This window comes from Pelobates fuscus, chromosome 13 (assembly GCF_036172605.1).
Source record: "Pelobates fuscus isolate aPelFus1 chromosome 13, aPelFus1.pri, whole genome shotgun sequence".
Classification (NCBI taxonomy): Eukaryota; Metazoa; Chordata; class Amphibia; order Anura; family Pelobatidae; genus Pelobates; species Pelobates fuscus.
In genome coordinates, this window is record NC_086329.1 from 13,244,386 (window position 1) to 13,266,737 (window position 22,352).

The following is a 22,352-nucleotide window of genomic DNA, read 5'->3' on the forward strand; positions in this document are numbered from 1 at the left end:
TTAAGTGATCCTCTGTTGGAACGTACTTAGAAGATCAGACACCGCATTGCCCAGCAGTGACCACTGTTATCGCTATATAAATATATTATTAGGCCAAGCGGTGTAATTGTTAGGTGAGTAGACTTGGGTCACTTCCGTGGGAGAATGTAGGTTGTCCTTCATGTGTAGTCTTTTATGTGGTCTACTTGGGGATAGATGTGCTTGGGGAATGGCTGTGCTTATTCACATTAACATCCAGATAGTTCTCAGTCTACATAAAGAAAAATCATAATCTGTTCTTTCCACTAATACATAGTATAACAGATATTGTAAGAACAGGGAAAGCTGGTTTGTAATGTAAATGTTGAACATTTTGTTGAATTATGGCTTATGCTCTGATTGCTAACTGACACACATTCCCCACATTAAGGACAACTAAATATTTCCCCAGTTGAGGTTTACTCTGCAGATTTGTATTTTTTATTTTACCTGTATGTCATTTAAATGTGTTTAATGTTTGCAGCCCATAATGAGTGAATTGATGGAGCTTGAGCAGGAACAAGAGAAGTTAAGATATCTTTCCAAGACTATGCCTTATGAAACATCAGACATAAAGGTAGAAACTCCTCCTGTGGAACCATTTGTTGTGTTATTAAAAATGTAAAATATTAATCCATAAAAGTCAGCCCTAGCTTTATGTTATGATACAAACAGGATTGTACTGAAAAATGCGAGTTGTAAATTGAAAAAAAATCTGCATAATTATAGCATATGTTGGACAGATTATGGATCATGCTTAGATTGTGGATCTTGGGACTTCCCAGACATTAAAATACAGACACTTTTCGGACCTTAACAAGGTGTACTACATAACCCCAAACCGAGGCTTTGAGGGTAATTATTGTTCCTGAAAATTATTGGACATGAGACATGTAAAGATTTCTATTTGTTAGACCTGAAATTATATTATGTTCTTTGAACTTCGCTGAAATTGGCCGTATAGACAAACTCGTAGGAGGGCCTTTTCTGGCTTCTGCAATAATCCAGCAGTTGATGGATGAACCTTATCTGTCTTTGCCAAGTCCAGCAAACTAGCTTCGCCCATCACTGCTGTCTACATGTGACCTCTGAGTTCTGACACTTATCTTATCTCTGCCCCTGCACCTTTTTTTTTTTTTTTTTTTTAAATATACAATTTATTTTGTACTTCATCTGCATATACACCATCAAACAGCAGTCATTGGGTAGATTGCCATGGCAACTGGAATCTGTAATCGCTCTCACTCAAACTGTAATGAATTGTCAATATCAATATCTCAACAACTTGACTAGCTTGCCATATCTAGTTGTAATTGTGACCAGCTAAAGAAGTGACTCCATCCTTAGACCAGGAAGTAAATAACCAGTCGACAGAAGGGGATATTTTTGTTAACTGAAAAAAAGAGCACACTCTCTTCACACACAAAGCATGTCAGCACGATAAAGAGGCTCAGGGGTCTGGAGTGTCCCTTTAAGCCCCTTTTCCCCTCTTAGTACATGCGACAGGATTGAATCCTTGAAAAGGTCATTTGGCATGCACCCATAACTTTAATAGTTGCAAGAGAAAATGTGTTTTCTCATTTTTATTGGTTAGCCACAAATGAGAATAATTAGCCAATACACAATAAACTATGGGCCATGAATTTTAATGATTGCTAGGTTTCATTGATCTGTTTGGAATTACCTCGACCCAGTAACATTATTGAATGCGATTACTGGGGCGAATATGCAGTATGCATGCGTATGCTCTGAATTTGCACGTGTGGTGTGTGTGGAATCATAGAACAGAAATTTGCATAAAATGCCAAGCTGTGCCACAACAGCATGGCTGCAAACACACAGTCATGGCTCTGAAATAAAATATGTAGGCTATGTACCTGCACACATATGAGGGGTTTACTTTCAAGCCTTGATCTGGTTTCCTGAAGATTAAAGTTAAACTATAGTTCTAAGAATACAAAGTTGTATTCCTAGCACTATAGTGCCCCTCCCTCCCTCGTGCCAAATGTCTTCTAAAGGGAGTGCCTCTACTGGCTGTTGCAGGGTTAAAGGCACAGGAGCACTGCACCCACACCACTTTAATGAGATGAAGTGGTTTGAAAGCCTGTAGTGTCCCTTTAAGGAACATTTTTTATAATGGTCCAATAAACTTTTAAAATGTCCTATAGAAGGGTTTACTAAGTTAGTACACATTCTTAGAGGATTGACAGGTTATTTACAGCTTGCTTCCCAGTGTGTGGATGGTTCGTTTGACCTATATTAACTGTGAAATGACAGTTCCCCTTTAAACAAAGACTTAAATACAGCAAACCATATAGCAATCGTAACCGCTGCACTTCATGAACACGGTCAACGTTTTGAAACAGGAAATTGTGCAACATGGCTAAATGAAATCTCTACGTAACGGCTGTCTTACACATCAAACTAATTGCACAAAGCTTTACAAGAAAGAATGTCCGCTAAAAAAACCACAACTATTTTACTTGATTATCCATTTATATTTATCTTGTTGTAGGAGAAAACTGAAGCTGTGAAAGAACGTCTGACGGGGCTGAACCAGAAGAAAGAAGTGGTTCTCCTTTCCCTGAGGAGTTCGATTTCTGAACAGATTGATCGTCTGCAAGGGGAGAACCAGGAGATCGAGTCCGAAACTATAACATCCCCTGTTACTGAAGACCCAACTCTCCTTACTAATGAGGCACCGAATACTCAGGTCATTATGCATGCATCGTCAAATTTACTCCATCTTAATGTCTTATGCTTGTACGGCCGCATTGTTTCTCATAGAATGGCCGACATTACAGTAAATATAAAAAAATAAATAAAAAGTTCCTGGTTCTGAATTGGAAGGTAAGATCTTGCAATTTCTAAATACCATTCTTATACTCATTGCCTTTTCCCTACTGGAAACAAATGCTGGTGCTAAATTCTCAACTTTTATTTATTTATTTTTATTATGTTTAGATTTTTGTTTATCTTGCAAAAAAATATACTTGTGCAAGATGTATTGTCTTGTTTATTTTTCAATAATCTCTTTTATTACAAACAGTGATTATAAACCTCTAGAAAAGATATAGGTTCCCATTTTAGAACGTAATACTAAGTTGTGCAAGTTTACATTCTGTGCTTTTCGTGTGCAGGTGATGTAAGGTTCTCTCTGAACGTTTAATTAGCTACAAGAGCTCGAAAGCATTCTATCTTTTTCTACATCTCAGTACGTGACGTCTGCACGTTGGTTGTTATTAGACATTAAGGAACCACTATAGTGCCAGGAACTCGTTTTCCTGGCACTATAGGGTCATTAGGTCCCCCCCCCATCCTCAGGGCCGCCTCCCACTGGGCTGAAGGGGTTAAAACCCCTTTAGCAAGTTACCTTTCTCCAGCACCGGGCTCCCTCTGTGCTGGGGAACTCTCCACCCCCTGCCGACGTCCGATCCGAATGCGCAAGAGCCACGTGCACATTCAAACAGCCCATAGGAAAGCATTACTCAATGCTTTCCAATGGACGTCCAGCGTCTTCTCATTGTGATTTTCACAGTGAGAATTGCGGAAGCGCCTCTAGCGGTTGTCAGTGAGACACCTACTAGAGGCTGGATTAACCCTCAGTGAAAACATAGTTTCTGAAACTGCCATGTTTACAGCTGCAGGGTTAAACCTAGAGGGACCTGGCACCCAGACCACTTCATTGAGCTGAAGTGGTCGGGGTGCCTATAGTGGTCCTTTAAGTAACAGAATGTGGAATCCTTTTGTAGTATTACTTTAATATTATTTTTTTTATATACAAATTCAGTTTTTTTCTTTTTAATTAATAATACTATTAAACTTTGTTTCACATTAAACTCTTTTAGGCTTGGGTGGATTCCTATTTCTTGCCCTCCTTGGCAGAGGAGAGTGAAGAAGACTCGTTCGGTGCTGAGGTTCGTGAATGTGCAAACTTTTTATTTATTTATTATTATTGTTATTTTATTTTTTCCTTTTTCTTTCCCAGCAGTCTTGCATGTGGCTACTGATACGTCACTGCCATGTGTATTTCTCTAAAGCCTTTTTTTTAATAGCCTGTTACTAAGCTAGACTAGAATAGTCTGTGTGTCAAGTATTTTTAAGGAACAATGATCATTGCCTCAACTTCCCCGTGGGCAGTAACGTGTCACACTAGCCGTGTTCAACAGGTTGGTGACGAATGCAAAAAATTTTTTTGCTTATGGCTTACGAATGTATAAAATTAAAATGTAATGCCATACGCAAGTGCAGTGCTCTAACAGAGATTTGCATAATTTATAACAAAGTGAATTTCTAAGAGGGATAGAGGCAGACAATGTAACTTCTTTTATCTCTTTAAAACAATCTGATCAGCTGTACGTTAAAGAAGTTATAGTCGAACAACATGTAGTACTCGGTGATCGGACTCACCTGATGGATTTTTAATTTTTATGCTTTATATTCACATGGCTTCAGTGAATATACATTTTGTGTGTGTCTGTTTTATTTTAAAAATGTTTGTAAAAGATTGAGCAAATTAAATCACAATCCAATTCAGCTCAGGCACAGCCAAGGCACACAATGCAAAATGAGGAGGAGAATTGGAACGTCTCCTCTACCTGTGTTCCATAGCAGAAAAAAAGCAACATTTGTGAAGATTATTAAACAGGTAGCCGAGATGGAGACACTCAGTTCCAGGATATAATTGTGCATTTCTACGTTTAAATGTATTTTTACACCTCACAATAACATATTTACTAAATATAGGGAAAAAATGAAGAGAATATTAAACATACTAGTGACGCTTCACCTTTAATATGATTTTCCAGAACGAGTCAGTAGCTGGAGCTGTTCACACACAGATTCTGCATAGCAGTATTTTTGTAAATGACGTGGCCGTCTGTTCTGTAATGTAATGTTATACCCGTCACAGGAGAAGCAAGGCAACAGCAATAGGTTGTTCGTGGTAATATTTTGGGGCGATCGTTCCCTTATATCAGTTTAGCAGTAATCAATGAGTGGTGTAAAAACAGACAACTTTATTCTGTATTTTCATTGTTAATTCTCCAAAATATTAGATTGTGAACCTGTTGGAATTCCGTCCGTTAAAATAAATCCGTTTACTCTTGTTTGGGAGGGTTAAGTCATATGTTTTTTTATTGAGTTTTACAATGAAGATTTGTGACAATGTAAATCTTCCTCTGAAATACAGTTTTAAAAAAAATCCTGAAAAACCTGTTTAACTGCATGTTTGGCTAACAGCAATCATGTGTCCGTATTTATTAAGCAGAGTGCAACTTGCTGCGTTCGGCATCTCACAGTAACCTTTAATTAGTTCATAACAGGCCATTTTCTTTTACCTTGCAATGGTTTAACCTGTTAGGCTGAAGACAAAGCGGCAGCAGTCGGTGAAAAAATTATCCTCCCAGAACCCAACGGTGAAAATATCGGCTCTCCCTCTGCTCCGGTCCCAGATGGATTACACCAGGTACAATAAATGCTATGTTTCTTTTAATCTAAAAATCTAAATCTTAACCTGAAAGGAATTCTTTATTTCAATGTTTCAGTAGATTAGGAGTTGAGAAAATCTGCTTATTTACTACTCTCGTCTCATCTGGTGTGTTTAAGAAACCTTCGTGCATACCTGGGTGCTTTACAGCCACCCCCTCTCTTTTTACCTCTTCATATGAGCAGTAAGGGTGTAGACATTGGGTGGAGCCGTAGACCAAATCTACATGCGGAGTATCAGGACACATGTACATAATCCACTATTGCTCTCTACCAGTTCATTGTGGGACAATACATCTAAAGGGAGATATAGCAAATTCTGATTATTAAAGATTGTTAAATTAATCCTATTCAGATGTTAGTCCTCACTGGACACAATTAGAGAGGAGTGACAGACTTGAAACATGCACAGATATTTAACATTGGCAGAAAAATTCTGGCCTTAGTGACCAATATTATTAAAGGGGTTTGTGGTTAATGCTGCTGGTGCGTGGTTGATACAGCATGGCGTGTTAATACAGCAGCCTTAGTCACACCTGTCTGCGTAACGGCACAGCCGTCCTAATCACTTCCTGAAAAATAACCTAGATATTTTAGGTTCTTGTTTTGCCTGGTCTGTTTTATCTATAATTTCTTATCTACTGCTTGGTTAATAGCCTCCTAGACCCTGTCGGAGCCTCCTGTGTGTGATTTAAAGTTCTATTTACAGAGATAAAAACTGCTAAAGCAAGTTATCATCTGATGAAAATGAAACCATATTGTTTTCATACAGGATGTTTCAGTCACAGTCAGGGGAGGTGTTGCTAGGACTGCATACACATAAACAAAAGTGATTTAACTCCTAAATGGCAGTGAATCGAGCAGTAAGCCCGCAGGGGCATGATACACCAAAACCACTTAATTAAGCTAATGTTGATTTGGTGCCTACAGTGTCTCTTTAATTTGTGTTTATAATACTCTGAATCCATTTGAAGATTTACTGTCATAATGTTATTTATAGAACATGTTGGGATTTAGGGCTGGTTGTAGAATGGGCTTAACTCAATATATGTGGGAGAGGTCATATTATTTACCCCCACTGGACAGAAGCCCCTGGTTGTTTGTCACCTAGCAGCAGCCCTGAATGCAGGACCCTGTGATACATTCTTACACTTTACACGTGCAGTTTTATTGCTCTGTAGCTGTGTGATATCCTCCTAACATTCTGCATTAAACTTAAACCGTACTGTTTGCATTAACCATAATCACTATTCATGTGTACAATGCACGCACCTGTGAGTTTTATTCTTTTCAAACGTTGCTGTATTTTGTGCACATTGTTGGGGGGTTTATTCCTGCCAAATTTGGTCATACTTGTACTAAAATCCTATGGATGTTATACATTACAGTAAGTTCTATAATTGTGGAGCTGTACAAAGCCTTAAACCAAAGCTCGTAACCTACATTTCAGGCGTTCTGGGATGTGAAGGGGTTAATACAGGCTTAGCGTACTCCAAGTGTACTCCACGGTTCAGTACCTGTGTCCATCTCATTTGAGCTTAAGTAATGTAAGGAAAAGTTTACCAAATAGAATTCTGCTAAAAGCAAAAGCTTCCTTTGTTCCAAATGAAAAGCCGAGAGTTGACAAGTCTGATGACAAAGACAACTTGACATGGGAACCATAGAATTTTTTTTCCCCTTGGATACAGATGTGCTAACAAGATCATTTAAAAACCCGAGATGAGGATACTTCACTCAGCCTCCGCTGAACAACAGACTCGATCATGGCTCTAAAGTGTGGTTGGATACAAATGGTCAGCTCTTAAAACGTTTTCCGTAAAAATGTTCTTATTGGCTTGGCGGGTTCGTTGTGACACCAATGGACATTACAATTTAATTCTCACTTTATCACATGGATTGGAAGCACTTTATATCACTCCACAATTATCCTTTTCATTTTTTGTGTGTTAAATATACTTCTCTCTTTTTTCCAAAACATCCCCTTCAATTTCTGGGATTTAGATGTTGCTATAATGGGTTTTCGATGTAATAATGCTCAGATCACCTCTGGGAAACCTAATCTCTGGCACCGGGTAATATTTGTCCTGCTCTGCCCCAGATTACTGGTAATGGGACCTGCTAATTTTTCAGTGAAGACGGCTGAAATAGCTACTACTTGGGATTGTAACTCCTACTAATCTCAGGCTGCACATGCATGGGCCAGTGCTGTCCTTACAGTATTCCCCCCCTAATCCCAACATTACAATAGCATGTTAAACTAAATATTAACCCCTGCGCTACCAAAACATGGTAAACTAAATCTTAACCCTACACGACCATAACTACCATTCACCGTTATGTGTATCAGTCATTACACATATCGTAGTGCACCCTATTTTTATCTTTGTTATACATATACACACATATTACAGTATCTCACAAAAGGGAGTACACCCCTCACATTTTTGTAAATATTTTATCATATCTTTTCATGTGACAACACTGAAGAAATGACACTCTGCTACAATGTAAAGTAGTAAGTGTACAGCCTGTATAACCGGGTAAATTTGCTGTCCCCCTCAAAATTACTTGGTAATTCTTGGTAACCAGGTAAAGTGTTTGAATATTAAGCCGCATAGTAAATGTTTAGATATAACATCTGCGATTTATGGCTGTGGGCCTGGGCTTCCATAAAAGGACGTAATGCTAAAACGCCCTCCCTGCCTGACGTACACCCACGAAGGCATTTTTTAAATGGATTTGCATGCTAGTGAATGAATTGTTTGATCAGCAACAAGACACAAAGGTCACAAAGAGTATACCAACATGTGAAAATGAGGATCTCAGTGTGCTGGTTCAGACTTTGCTGATGTTAATCATTACTAGACCATTCATCATAAGAGGACTAGTTCACTTTGAATTGTAAGTGAAACTTGCAATGTGAGCTGCTTCAGTCTGATTAACCCTGTCTTTGCTTTAGCTTACCTTTGTGTGTGTTACAGTAATCCCTTTATTTTCCTGTACTAGTTTTTAGTATAACTGTTGCCAGACATCTAGTACACAAACCTGGCTGGACTGCCACACCATATGCCCAGGGGCACCAGGTTTCTCCTTTAACCCATTAAGGGACCTTGTTTAGTCATATCCATTTATATTGTGGCATGCCAGTATGTCCTCAATAGGTTAAGAATGAAGTGTTTACAAAACGTACAGAATATCCGTGATGTAAATGCTGTCCTGTAGCATTCATTTTCCATAGCCGTCCGTTATTGAAGGACAACTTAGCAGTTCTTTTCAAATGCCAGTCAGTCTGTGTAGGCGCCTGATAATTAGTGCTGTTAAGTACTGAGTCATTGATATTATGTCTCACTATCTGAGGGTTTATTTAGACACAGTGAACAGAGTTAACAACAAATTGGAACATTTAGTCCAACTCCTTTTTGGAACTGTCCAACACCCACAATTCGTATACTCAACAATGGCGATTATAAACATGGAAGCCAGTGGTGGGCATGCCGGGGATGAAAATTGCAAATTATCTATGAAAATTGCAAATTAGTTCCAGTATGACTGCAGGAAAAGAATCCCCAAAAAACTGGACTGTCTGTCTTCAGGACTGTTTGAAGTACGTTTAGTGGCAAGACTCAAAGCTGTTTTAAAAAAAAAATAAGAAATTGACTCTTTTCAAAAATTGGAGAGCGGCTGTGATCAATGGGGTATGGGAGAATTTGGCAATGTCGAATCACTCTGCCCTATTTTCAATGTATATTTTATTTGCGTTTTTCACAATTACAAAATATATCTGCTTCGTGATATAACAGAAATTACAAGGAATTGGTTATCTCAACTGTCATGAGTCGTAAACACGTGTCTGTCATCATAGGCATAACTGTTGTCATAGGCATATCAAGGCATGACTAAACAGCCGTCGGTCGGACCTGTCAGGAAGACAGCCTTGTCATCTACCTGTCAGGTAGGTGTGTGAGATGCCCGCAACTGCGGCAAGAGGCATGTCTAAGGTAATCGTATACCAAGTCATGCCTAGTAAACTGGTGCGGTCTATATTACACAAATTATAATAAGCTAAAATAACGTAAAATAAGGTTGGCTTCATCAGAATTTGAGAAGAAGCCTGGTTAGCCAGGTCGTATACGAGCTGTGAGTCTTTCCCACACTGTTCGGTGCCATGTCATCAAGTCTCCTCTCCTTCCGCTCTTCCAGCCATCATGTTCAGTTTTTGTAGAAATATCATCGGGTCATCTTTGGAGGTCAGAGTTGATGGTCTTGGCTCCTCGAGGGACTATGAGGGAACCGTCTTCTTCCCATCGGGAGCAGATCTCTGCATCTCTCAGCATCTTGGCTGTTGGCATCAGCTGCCTCTTCTCTGCCAGCACCACAAACGCTAAGTCTCCGTAGATGGACACAGAGCAGTTTTCAAAGCAAATAGTGCCTAATTCTCTTGACTTGGCTATGATGGCTGGTCGTGCTGCATCTCTGGATGTTCCTTGTGGAGCAGTCGCTGCCTTGCGGACCCAGAAGACTGCCTTTATCATTTACCTGGTGTCTTTCCGTGGTAAGACCATCATGGCCACTAATCTTTGTTTAAAGGGTAGTAGTGCTTCTCCTCCAATATTTTCTGGCACTCCCCTGGTATGGTACAGAGTAGGAGATTTTTTACACTTGCTGGGCCAGATCCTCCATCTGGGTTTGGGTAGTGTATTTGTTTCTCTCTGCTTCGGTCTTTGGTTTCCACCTCTGTGATTTTCTTGCGGAGCTGCCCTATCTCAGATTGTGCTTCTTTAAGGTCTGACTTCAAGACTTTGCGGATGTCTAGTAGAAGGTGTTTTATGTCACCTTTGGTGACTGGTGAGCAGTCATCTTCAGAATCCGTGTCCAAGTTAATCTAACCCGGTCCTGGCGATGTGAGCATGTACCTTTCCTGTATGCCTCTGAGGCCCCCCCCTCACTCGAAAGATATCCTGATGTCCGGCAGTCTTGGGGTATTTGGAGGGCGAAACCTCTTATTTTTACGCCCCATGGACGTTTCTGTTGTGGGTTAAAAAAGTGCTGTTCTGCGCAAAGATGGAAACGATGTAAATTCGCCAATATTTGCACGGAAAACTCAGAGCTCCACGGGCTAGCGTCTGGTCTCTATGGCTTTTGGCCATGCTCCCCCGAATCACCTCGGCCCTTTTAACATTTTTGTTAACACCCTTCATCAATGCCTAAAGAAAACCAGTATCCTGCGGCACAATGGCCATATCGAACACATTAGTGGGGAATTGACATCCTTCTATTTACAACTGAATTCATTCTTCCCGTACACAACTGCTGGTAGTCTCTAATGGCATAATGTTAGGGTGCAGTCTGTATTAGGGTGTCATTAGCTACCATAGCTGGCTAATGTAAATTCTGTGCAAATTTGGTGTCTGTTGTCAGCTCGCACAGAATGCTTATAATGAAACCCATGCTGCTTCATGTCCTCCTCTCAGCCAGCACTCCCCTTCCAGCAAGAGCAGGATCAGGCTGAGGTGATGAAATAGAGTTGTTCGTTGTTTTTCTTTATTTTTTTTTTTTTTTTTACTTTGACCGGGAGAACAGCCCAGCAAGGGTTACTCTAACCAAAACTAGTGTTTTATTTTGGCTGGGGTAACCGTATAAGTTCTCTGTCCTCATTTCAGCCACGTTCCTCTTTATCTGTTTGATCTAACAGTTTGATCTGCGAGGAATCTAGTCACTTGTTATTCTCTATTGATGAGCTTGCGCATGTGCCATAAGATGACCCACTTACACATTTTCCTAAATTCGTCTTTGAGTCAAAGTAGCACCTACTTGCCGCACCAAAAATGTCAACAGAGTTGAATTTTTTTTTTTTTCATAAAAATTCTGTTTTTATTAAAAAAAAAAAAAAAAAAAATCCCAGGTCTGATGGAGCTGCTTTGAAGGTGTTTGACAAAATTTAGAGTGACTTTGCCCCTAGCCAGCTAGCAGTGTAACCACTGCATTACACGGTAGTCTCAGTGCTTATAAAGTCTGATTATTCTCGATGGCATTGCAATAAATGTTACTAGAACAAGTAACTAAGTAAAGCTTTAGCAGTTTTTGGGGGTACCACTTACTGTGACCACATTCCCTGGCAAAGCCACTATATTTTCTTATATTTCACTAATGGCATAAAGCACTCATAAGGGGATATATTTGTGCCGATACAGAAAATGTGTTCTAGAATTCTTGATCTAATAAAGACAGAATGGCTTCTTTAAAAGATGGATTAAATTTAAACAGGAACGTAATGCCCTATTCTATAAACACATTGTGAATTCTGCCATATAACTGTTTGTGACATTGGTTTGTGACATTACTCGTTTGATTGGAAGTTGTCACTGTTGGTCATTGTGTGATATTGTGACGAGGGCCAGTATGGTGTTTGTGTCAAATGTCTCAGTCTATGGTTATACCTGCTCGAAAGAAGGTGGCTAGTCAGTTCTCTTCTCTCCATAACTATGAAATTAAATTAGAGTAATTTGATAAGTGACTATTTCACACATTTAACTCTCTTCTTCGCCCTGCTGGTTCTCCTCCACCTACTAACTTGACCGCCTCAGACTTTGCAACTCACTTCACTGACAAGATCTCTACAATCAGAGAAGATATCTCTCATCTTTCTTCTTACCATTACAATACTTCCCCTTACTTCACTCCCTCTGCTGTTCTATGTTCATTCGCACCCGCTACATTGGAAGAGGTTTCTGCTCTGCTCCAGTCCCCCCGCCCCACCACCTGCTCCCTAGATCCAATTACCTCGCATCTCATCCGTACTGTCTTCTTCTCTTTCTCCACCTCTCACTAAAATTCTCAATTTCTCTCTCTCCTCTGGTATATTTCCATCGCCCTTAAAACATGCAACTGTAACCCCAATTCTAAAGAAACCCAATCTTGACCCTAACTCCACATCCAACTATCGTCCTATCTCGCTACTGCCTTTTGCATCCAAGATCCTGGAAAGAATTGTGTATGCGAGATTGACAGACTTCCTCGAGTCCAACTCTCTGCTAGACCCGCTTCAGTCTGATTCCACGCTATGCACTCTGTGGAAACGGCACTGACCAAAGTATCCAATCATCTACTCGCTGCAAAATCTCGTGGTCACTACTCTATCCTAATTCTCCTTGACCTGTCTGCGGCTTTTGACACTGTTGATCATCAACAGCTTCTTCTCATCCTCCGCAATATCGGTCTACAAGATATTGCTTTCTCCTGGTGCTCCTCCTACCTCTCCCAGCGCTCTTTCAGTGTTTCTTTCTCTGGCTCTGCTTCTTCTCCCCAACTCCTCTCTGTTGGTGTCCCCCAGGGTTTAGTCCTTGGTCCCCTACTGTTCTCCATCTATACTGCCTCCCTTGGTAAACTCATTAGCTCCTTTTGGCTTCCAATACAAATCTACCTGTCCTCTCCTGATCTCTCCCCGTCCCTCTTGACTAGTGTCTCTGACTGCCTCTCTGCTGTTTCTGACTGGATGGCTGCCCACTTCCTTAAACTAAACTTGACCAAAACTTTTCCTTTCCTCCCTCAAGTGTTGTTACTCCTGTGTCTGTCTCCCTCCAAGTCAACGGTGCTACCATCAGCTCCACCATGCAGGCTCGCTGCCTAGGTGTTCTCTTTGACTCCGACCTCTCCTTCACGCCTCATGTTCAGTCTATTGCCAAATCCTGTCATTTCCATCTCAAAAACATTGCGCGCATCCGCCCCTACTTAACGCCAGATGCGACTAAGGTGTTGGTCAATTCCACTGTCCTTTCTCGCCTTGACTACTGTAATCCGCTTATCAGTGGTCTTACGTGGTCTTACTTGCGCCGTTACAGTCCATAATTAATGCGGCGGCGAGACTCATCTTCCTGTCCGCCCACACCTCCCATGCCTCACCCTTCTGTCAGTCCCTACATTGGCTATCTATAAAATATAGAGCTCAATTTAAAATTCTGGTTCTTGCTTTCAAATCGCTACATAATGCTGCTCCCTCCTATCTATCCTCCCTTATACACAAGTATGTCCCGTCTAGGCCCTTACGATCTGCTGAAGACTTACGTCTATCTTCTGTCCGTACTCCCCCCTCTGATGCTCGCCTTCAAGATTTCTCGAGGGCTGCACCGTTCCTGTGGAACTCGCTTCCCTACTCCGTTAGATGCTCACCCAGTCTCCACTCCTTCAAAAAATCTTTAAAAACCCACTTCTTCATAAAAGCGTATCAATTAAACTGTTAATAGCTCCCAACTGATTCCTCTTCTGCAACTGTCACTAGTCTAATACTATCCTTACCTTTTGTGTCATTTTACTCCACTCCCTCTAGCATGTAAGCTCATTGAGCAGGGCCCTCAACCGCTCTGTTCCTGTGTGTCCAACTTGTCTGGTTACAACTACATGTCTGTTCGTCCACCCATTGTAAAGCGCTGCGGAATTTGACGGCGCTCTATAAATATCATAATAATAATAATAACTCTAATGTTCTTGGGACCTGTGTTATTAAAGGGACACTATAGTCACCCAGACCACTTCAGCTCAATGAAGTGGTCTGGGTGCCAGGTCCCTCTAGGGTTAATCCTGCCTGCTGTAAACATAGCAGTTTCAGAGCCTCCATCACGCAGAGCGTCCATAGGAAAGCATTGAAAAATGCTTTCCTATGGGCACTTTGAATGCGCGCGGCACTGCCGTGCATGCCATTCTGCTCCGCTGACATCAGACATGGGAGCTGACGTCGGCGGGGGAGGAGAGGTAAGGGAGCCCGGCGGTGGAAGAAGGTGAGTAACTGAAGGGGTTTTAACCTTCAGCACCACAGGAGGGGGACCCTGAGGGTGGGGGCACCCTCAGGGCACTACAGTGTCAGGAAAACAGATTTGTTTTCCTGACACTAGTGATCCTTTAATGTTTTATAATTTTTGTTCTAAAACTTTTAGGTATTAGCATATATGTGGGCAGGTATGTATTGTATTAATGCAGGTAAGTATTTGCAAATCAACTAACACAATAGTGCAGGTATGAATTTCTCTATAAAAACCAAAGAAAAAGTTATTTGCACTATCCTAAATCTCTATGCACATATAAATAAATTTTTAGTATCACTCCAATGGCCATATGTACGCTCACCTCTCACATCAAGGCAAAACCTCTTCGGTTAATCCTTCACTGAACATTCACCCTGCTTCTTTAAGCTAAACGGTAAAATCTCTGAGACCGAGAGGGGCATTTTTCTTAACCCTTACATACCTATTAACCCTTAATTGGAAAGACATGGGGTGTGGGCGGCAGCACTGTAACATGGCTGTGTGATACAAAATCACATAACAAATACACGAAAAGAAGTAATGCACTCAGACTCCTACTACTCCTGGGCGGCATCAATGATCATACATATTAGCCCCAACACCTACAATAAAAAAAACAAAGAAAAAGTTAATTCCAAACATACAAAATTAAGAATTTTGTGATAGTATGCAAGTAACGTTTTCTTTGTTTTTTAGTTTGTCTCCCAGGAGTAGTGGGAGTTGGAGTACAGGGCTTACTATTATATGTATATATTTCTCTCTCAATGTTTTAAATGGTGCAGGTATGTCTTTCTATATAAACCTATAAATTAGTGCAGGTATGTCTTTCTATATAAACGTGTATTTATAGGGAGTACGTATATATTTTGAATGCCTGCAGATCTTTTAAAGTCTGTGTTGTCAAACGTCATTCCCATTCAGAAGTCAGACTTTTGTCTTTACTTCCCTAGTGTTCTGTTTATTTTTAAGGTGTAGCATTACCTGTCCTTGAAATAGTTAACAAGCAGAGTTTGTCTGCGCACAAAAAAAAATATACTTGAGCAAATGTAGATTAGCTGCCAGGAAACCTGTTGACATTAGATCACATGAGACAGTTTTATACTACGGGGATAATCGTGTGTTTCTGCAGCGCGCTTGGGTACGTAGGCTTTAGCACTGCAGTTGCTGGTCAAGGCCTTTGTTTGTTTGTTTATGTTTAAACGCTGCTCCCTCTCATGCACCTGCTGTGGGTTTTTTATTACAGGGAGATCCTGGCCAAACGTTGGCTGACGTGAAGTCTGATCCGGAGATGATCCTTCGAGATTGCCAGGGCCGGGTAACAGAGGTGGAGCTTTGGCTTGAGAAAGTAAACCTATCATTAGCTGCGAGCAAACCGGATCCAGAAATGCAACAGACAGTGGAGCAGCAATTAGCAGACTGTCAGGTAAGGGTGGCTTGTGAGAGGTCACACCAGTCTGACCACTTCCTACCATAGAGTCAAAACATTGAAATGATCACGCTGCAGCTAAATAGACCGCATTGTGCAATTCAGGAGGTATTGTCCATGTATTGCCAATGTTGACATGGTTTTAATGTACTCTCCGCGCGGCTGCCACGATTAATAATATTGCACAGCTGTTAGTTACAGTCTTGCTTCCAAGTCTATGTTCAGAAGGCATCAAAGAATCCGTCTCATAGTGAACGCTACGGAGTCTCAAACCAATTTACTGAAAATACACTCAATCTGAGTATTCTGGTTTTAGAGAGAAGAATTTGGGGTAAACTATTAAAGCGGCTTTTAGCCAATGGGAGGCCAGATATCTCCTATGCTTATTTCTCATTGGCCGGTCAGTGTTCTACTATAGAATGCAGACCTTGAATACTGTAACAGTTTTCTCTCTATATAAATAAAAGCAAGCATAGGGATACTGACCAATATGCATTACCAATATTACTCATTATAAAAACAAAACCGAGCAATGGAACCTCCCCATACCATATAGAGGTTTAGCAAAACATGTTTTTTCTCCAAAATAGATTGCTGGATAAAAGTCACATTCAGTACTGAATTAGATTGCTACTTTGCCGTTCTGATATTAGATCATAATTATGACTAACAAAGAAAGATCCGGAGCTGCTAATGCATGGGTATTGGGACATCTTGTTAAGTACCAGTATATCAGACACAAAGGTTGAAACATAATCAAAGAGGTTTTTTTTTTTTACATAGGGTTTTACAAACACTTATAGTGTTCCACCTCTCAAGTGAAAATAATCAAATATTACAAGATTCTTCAATAAGGATGAGTTCAAAATCAAATAATTGTCAATGTGTGAGAGGGAGAAATTCAATTTAGAGGAGTGTATTATAGACACTGTGCTCCCACCAGATATCATTGCCGTGATATTAGTAGTGTATTTTTGAGCTTGAGTACGATATCCCAAAGCCCGTCCATGATATTAACAAGATGCTTTATTTACTGTTAAAACAAAATATGTGAGAATGTAACATACCACTGTTCGTATATTGGTATGCTGAAAAACTCTCTGGTAGTTCCCACATACACATGGTGTCCAAACCGCTCACAGAAGTTGTGTGTCTCCATGGCTTTGTCTTAGTCCTATACAGTTTGCCCATATCATAATTCTAAGGAAGCCGTAATTAATTGTTCCCTATTCTGCGACATAGTGTAATGCACCTGATAACTGTCTGGAATCCATATACTCCTGTACATAATATATTGCTGCTTGTCCAGACTTGCTTTGCTCATACTAAGCTTTAATGAACCTTGCATTCTACCATATCCTCTGGTACAGTACTTTGAACTTTTATTGCTGTGATGTTTGCACAATTCTTTAGACTCCGCCTAATTTATGAGGGAATTCCACCGAACAGCACAGAAGTGCCGGCTTGGTATTTATGATAGCATCATCATTGCCCCAGCTAGAGTTGGTTTCCGTAATCCTGATCTTCCCTTCTCATTAGAATACCTCACACCTACCGTTAGGCTAGTTTTTTGTCCATAAATTGTTGGATATTTGCAGATTTCAATGCTTGCGGGCTAGTTGATAATTATGTGATGGTTTATCAAGCACGTTAGTGCACCACATTTGCTTTAAGATTTATGACCTACCTACTAGGCAAGCAAGAGTTGTCACATGTACCATAGTTTCATAGGTTGGACATAACCTTGGTAAAATATCTCCTCTTGGTTTACAGCAAGCCTCACTCTTTGGTAAATCAGTAATGTAAAGTTTGGTAAATTAATTAATTTACATATAAATACTTATTAGAATAAACATATGCAATTACTAAATATGATGTTGGAGGATTGCTGGAATGCATGGATTACTAAATCCGCTATTTTCTTTACTAGAATACATTAGAGGAGATTGAAAAGAAGATCTGTGTGTTATTGGACAGTGACAAATATAAATACAAAGGAAAGGGGGCCTGGCTCAAAGAGGCAGAATCTTTATCATTAAAGCTAAAAACTTTGAAAATCAATTTGGAGAACGTGCAGGCCATGTTGCAGATCAAATCAGCGGATGAACAGGTACTCCGATATAATCTATACAAAGAGCCCACCAACAAAAAGTTTTGGTAAACTGATTTTGATTGTATTCAGAGCTGTGCTTGGTCTTATTTGGGTTTTTGTCAGCCTTGTTTTGTTTAAATTCTTATGATGTCACTACTTCGAATCAGTTGATGCATGTATCGACACTTCCCCTAGTCTCCAACAATGACGGTGCGGCAGCTGGTATCACCGTAGGTACCTGGAGAACATTACAGAGAGATTGTCACAACTCTACCTCTTTCATAATAAGAAGACCTATCCTTTTCTCACACAATTATCAAGGGGATAACATACCATAACATACCAAAAGGACACACACCAATGGTTTGCCCTCCTGCAGTATTTTGGTTTATTCACTAAACCTGGAATTGTGGAACTTTTAGAAGGAGATTGCCAGAATGCCCAAGATGGAAAAGTTCTGGTAGAATTTTTTTTATTTGTTCCCCTCTTATCTTGCCAATGTGTCCTAAAATGTGAAACTGCCATGCCAGTTAACCTCGATTTCCAAATTAGTGATTAAACCATTGCGTATACTTTGATCATGTTTTAAACTGATCCAAATATATTATGTTGCATATGTGGGAACCAAAGAAACCTCTTTGATCTTTCCTGCAGCTTCGGAACGGGCTGGTAGTACCTTCCTCCACCAATGGCCACCTACAGCTGATGGATCAAGGAGTCACTGGATCAGTACAGACAGACAGAACCACTGTAAGATGATTGCTTTCATTTATTGAGTCAAATCGAAGATTCTAATCTTGCTTTTTATTTTTTTGCAAGTTAACAATCTGAATTGTCAGCTAAACCACGAGAGCTGTTTGTGACCGTGCTGTAAAGCTTAGCATGAATATTTAAAAAAAATATCTGTAGTAATCATATTCCTAAACAGTTGTGATTTATTTTCACATGTTCCCAAAAAGTTGCATCTGCACATTTAGCAGTGGGTGTGCGGGGCTCTGTAGAATACTGCATTCTATTGGGCAGGAACTAAATGTGTGAAATCAGATGATCACGAGAATTTCCATATTCCCAAATTTATTACTCTTAAAGGGACAATATAGTAATTTGAACGACTTCAGCTTAATGAGGTTGTTCAGGTGAGAACTATAGCTCCCTGCAGCCTTTCTCATGTAAACACTGTGTTTTCTGAGAAAATACAGTGTTTACATTGAAAGCTAGGAACACCTCCAGTTGCAGTCACTCAGAGTGAACCAGAGGGAGTTCGGAATTGATGGAGGCATAATATGCCTCCATCCAGGGCCGGTGCAAGGATTTTTGGGTACATAGGCGAAGATGCATTTCCCCTCCCCCCCCCTCTAAAATTAACATCTTCACCTATGTGCCTCCTAACCAGCCCCTCCCTCTTCCCCATCCCTTAGTGTTCCTCTCCCCTCCCCCCTCCTTTCCCTGTCCCTTGGTTTTTCTCTCCCCTCCCCTCTCTGTCCCTTGGTGCACCCCCCACCCTCTTAGCGGTCACACGCCCCTTCCTGGTGTGCCTCCTACCTGTCTTGTAGCGTTGCGGAGCAGACCCTCTACAGGAGCTTCAGTTTTCTGTACCTGGCTGGATTGACAGGAAGTGCTCTCTCAGTGAGCACCTCCTCTCAGTCTGGCCAGGTACAGGAAACAGAAGCTCCTGTACTGCGCTCCGCCACGCTACACTCAGTGGTGTATACACACTAACAGCCACACACACTCAATGACAAACACACAGACGTCACTGACAGACACAGACTCACTGATCTGACACACACTCATTCATTGACACACACTCAATCACAAACATACTCTCACTGATTTGACAGACACTCACAAACACACACTCATACACTGACACACACACATTCATACAATCATTCACAGACACACACAGACACATACACACAGACAAACACATACACAGACACACACTGACAAACACACTCACATACAGACACACACTCACAGACAAACACATACAAAGACAAACACATACACACACACTGACAAACACATACACACACACACTGACGGACACATACACACACTGACAGACACATACACACACTCACACATACACTTTCAGACACACACACTCACAGACACACACACACACACTCACACATACACTTTCACACACACACACACACACATTATTAATAATATCCACCCAGCCTCCCTACCTGGAGAACTGGCGTGGATCTGTCCCTGGGGTCCAGTGGGGCTTCAGTGCGGCGGGCGGCAGCGTTCTAATGAGAGGCGGCGAGGGAGCTCTAACCTGTCTGCTCTACTCCCTCGCGGGCTGTCTGCTGATGCCGGGAGCCGGAATATGACGTCATATTCCGGCTCCCGCAGAATCAGCACACGGCAGCACTGTGCACAGCATCCTGTGATTCAGTATCTCCTCCCTCTGCATGCAGACACTGAACTTTCCTCATAGAGATTAATTGATTCAATTAATCTCTATGAGGAGATGCTGATTGGCCAGGGCTGTGTTTGAATCATGCTGGCTCTGCCCCTGATCTGCCTCTTTGTCCGTCTCAGCCAATGCTATGGGGAAGCACTGTGATTGGATCAGGCTATCACATGTCAGCAGACTGCTTGTTTTTCTGAGTCTAACAGCATGCAGATTTACAGCTTCTGGCTTGAATACAGTAAGAATTTTACTATATTTATGGAGTCATGTAGGACCCAGGGGGGCTAGATGGTGGTGTTAACACTATAGGATCAGAAATACATGTTTGTGTTCCTGACCCTATAGTGATCCTTTAAGGCATGCACAGAAAAAAGCAGCATTCATGCATTCAGTCATGCAAAAAAATGTGCAATCTTGCAACCCTACGAGTGTCTATAATAAAGTATTATATATAATATTGGCAAGGTGTCAACGGAGTTGTAGTATACTTTTTATTTTATTTTTTTATTTTTATTTTTTTTAATACCACAGTCCTATTACCGTGACCTGATGTATTTTCTACTTCTTTATGCTTCTCATAAGGTCCTAAATGTGAAGCCATCTGAGGAAAGTGTCATTCGTACAGAAAACCAGGATTCTAAAGTAGATTCTGAGCTCCTTAAAACACCGCAATTACATTCCAGGTAAAACATTAAATGTTAATTAGTTGCCTAATTCATAAAAATATAGACATGGCAAATCATCACATTTGAGATTTTCAAATGTCTGTCTGGGACTAGAGTTTAGGTTTTCGTAAACATCTGAGTACACATTAATTGTTTATTGCTTTTAGAGAATCTTTTCTGGAGCACGATGTGGTTGGTCCTCCGCTCAACATCCCCCTTTCTGGCATCGAGGATACAAGCTGGAGCAAGTGGCAATATTTACAGAAAGACCTGTCATATAGGATCAAAAATGTCCATGAACCGGGAGTAAGTCACATATTATTAAGTAAACTCACACCTTCAATAAATCTGATTTAAGGAGCACTAAGGTATTAGGAATGCAAACCTATATTCTAAATGCTATAGTGTTCCTGTCCCTAGTTATATAGGTCCGCCCCATGTGTCCCATAAAAATAATGAAATAAATGTTCTTTACCTTTTTCTTGTGGCGACGTTCCCATGACATTACGGAGAAGGTGTGGGACCTGATGCGCATGCATGGCGAGTTCTGTACAAATCAATGCCTTTGTGTGGGAGCTTCCGAATCGCTTGACAGAGTCTAATTTATTTTCTCCAGCTATCAGTGTAACAGCCACTGGAAGTGTGTTTTAACCTTCAAGGTAAACATTGCCGTTCCTGCAAAACTGCAAAGTTTACCTTGAATTTTTAAATTGACGGGACCACTGCACCCAGGCCACTTCATTGAGATGATGTTGACTGGGTGACGTTAGTGGTCCTTTTAATCAAACAGAGCTATCAAAGCAACTGTTAGTTCTGTTAATGTAAAACAGTTATTTTCCCATATTTTACATTCTTTTGTAGAATCGGTAAGATCGCTAAGTTCTAACAAGTTCTCTAGCCCTAATGCCATAGTCATAAGTATTCTTATTTATATATTTCCTAATTATCTTTTTTACTTTTATTTCTTTAAATGTTAGGCTCCTAAAGATGTAAAAATCCACTCGTTACCAAGATTTCCTGTGTGTACAGCAAAAATGCCTGCTGAAGAACCGAGGAATTTTGTGAGACAGCTCGAAGCTCTGACTGAAGAGGCTCCCATGTCAAGGAGCATGGTAATAATGCAAAAATTAAATCTGGTTTTTAGATTTGTATTATAACACTGCTAGTGTCTCGCTGTTTCACATGTTTCTGATTAGCTTCTAAAACTGGCTATTTTTCTTCTAGCATAAGAGTATAGCAAACATAGGATTCATTCTGATAAGGGTTATCTGTTTTATTAAGGATCAGGAAGAGTCTGTACAGAGATCACTTTTTGCGTGGCTTTGTTCAACCTCCCAATGGTTACAGAATACAGAAGAAATGTTCGAGATGGGCGTTCTACCTAAAGAGGAAGCCGAGGGCCAACTTGACCTTTGCAAGGTAATCTAGTGCTAGTCCT

General features: G+C 40.6%; 1 protein-coding gene across 1 annotated transcript in view; it reads left to right on the forward strand.

Moving 5' to 3' along the window:
* The window catches only part of SYNE2 (spectrin repeat containing nuclear envelope protein 2), a 257,761-nt gene that overhangs the window by 154,697 nt on the left and 80,712 nt on the right, over positions 1-22,352 (forward strand). The window contains exons 63-73 of the mRNA XM_063440109.1: positions 503-595; positions 2,534-2,731; positions 3,867-3,935; positions 5,381-5,485; positions 15,544-15,723; positions 17,657-17,836; positions 18,473-18,568; positions 20,832-20,932; positions 21,082-21,220; positions 21,892-22,026; positions 22,196-22,333. Of these exons, the coding sequence (XP_063296179.1) occupies positions 503-595; positions 2,534-2,731; positions 3,867-3,935; positions 5,381-5,485; positions 15,544-15,723; positions 17,657-17,836; positions 18,473-18,568; positions 20,832-20,932; positions 21,082-21,220; positions 21,892-22,026; positions 22,196-22,333 (1,434 nt within the window). The remainder of the gene's footprint in view (positions 1-502; positions 596-2,533; positions 2,732-3,866; positions 3,936-5,380; positions 5,486-15,543; positions 15,724-17,656; positions 17,837-18,472; positions 18,569-20,831; positions 20,933-21,081; positions 21,221-21,891; positions 22,027-22,195; positions 22,334-22,352) is intronic.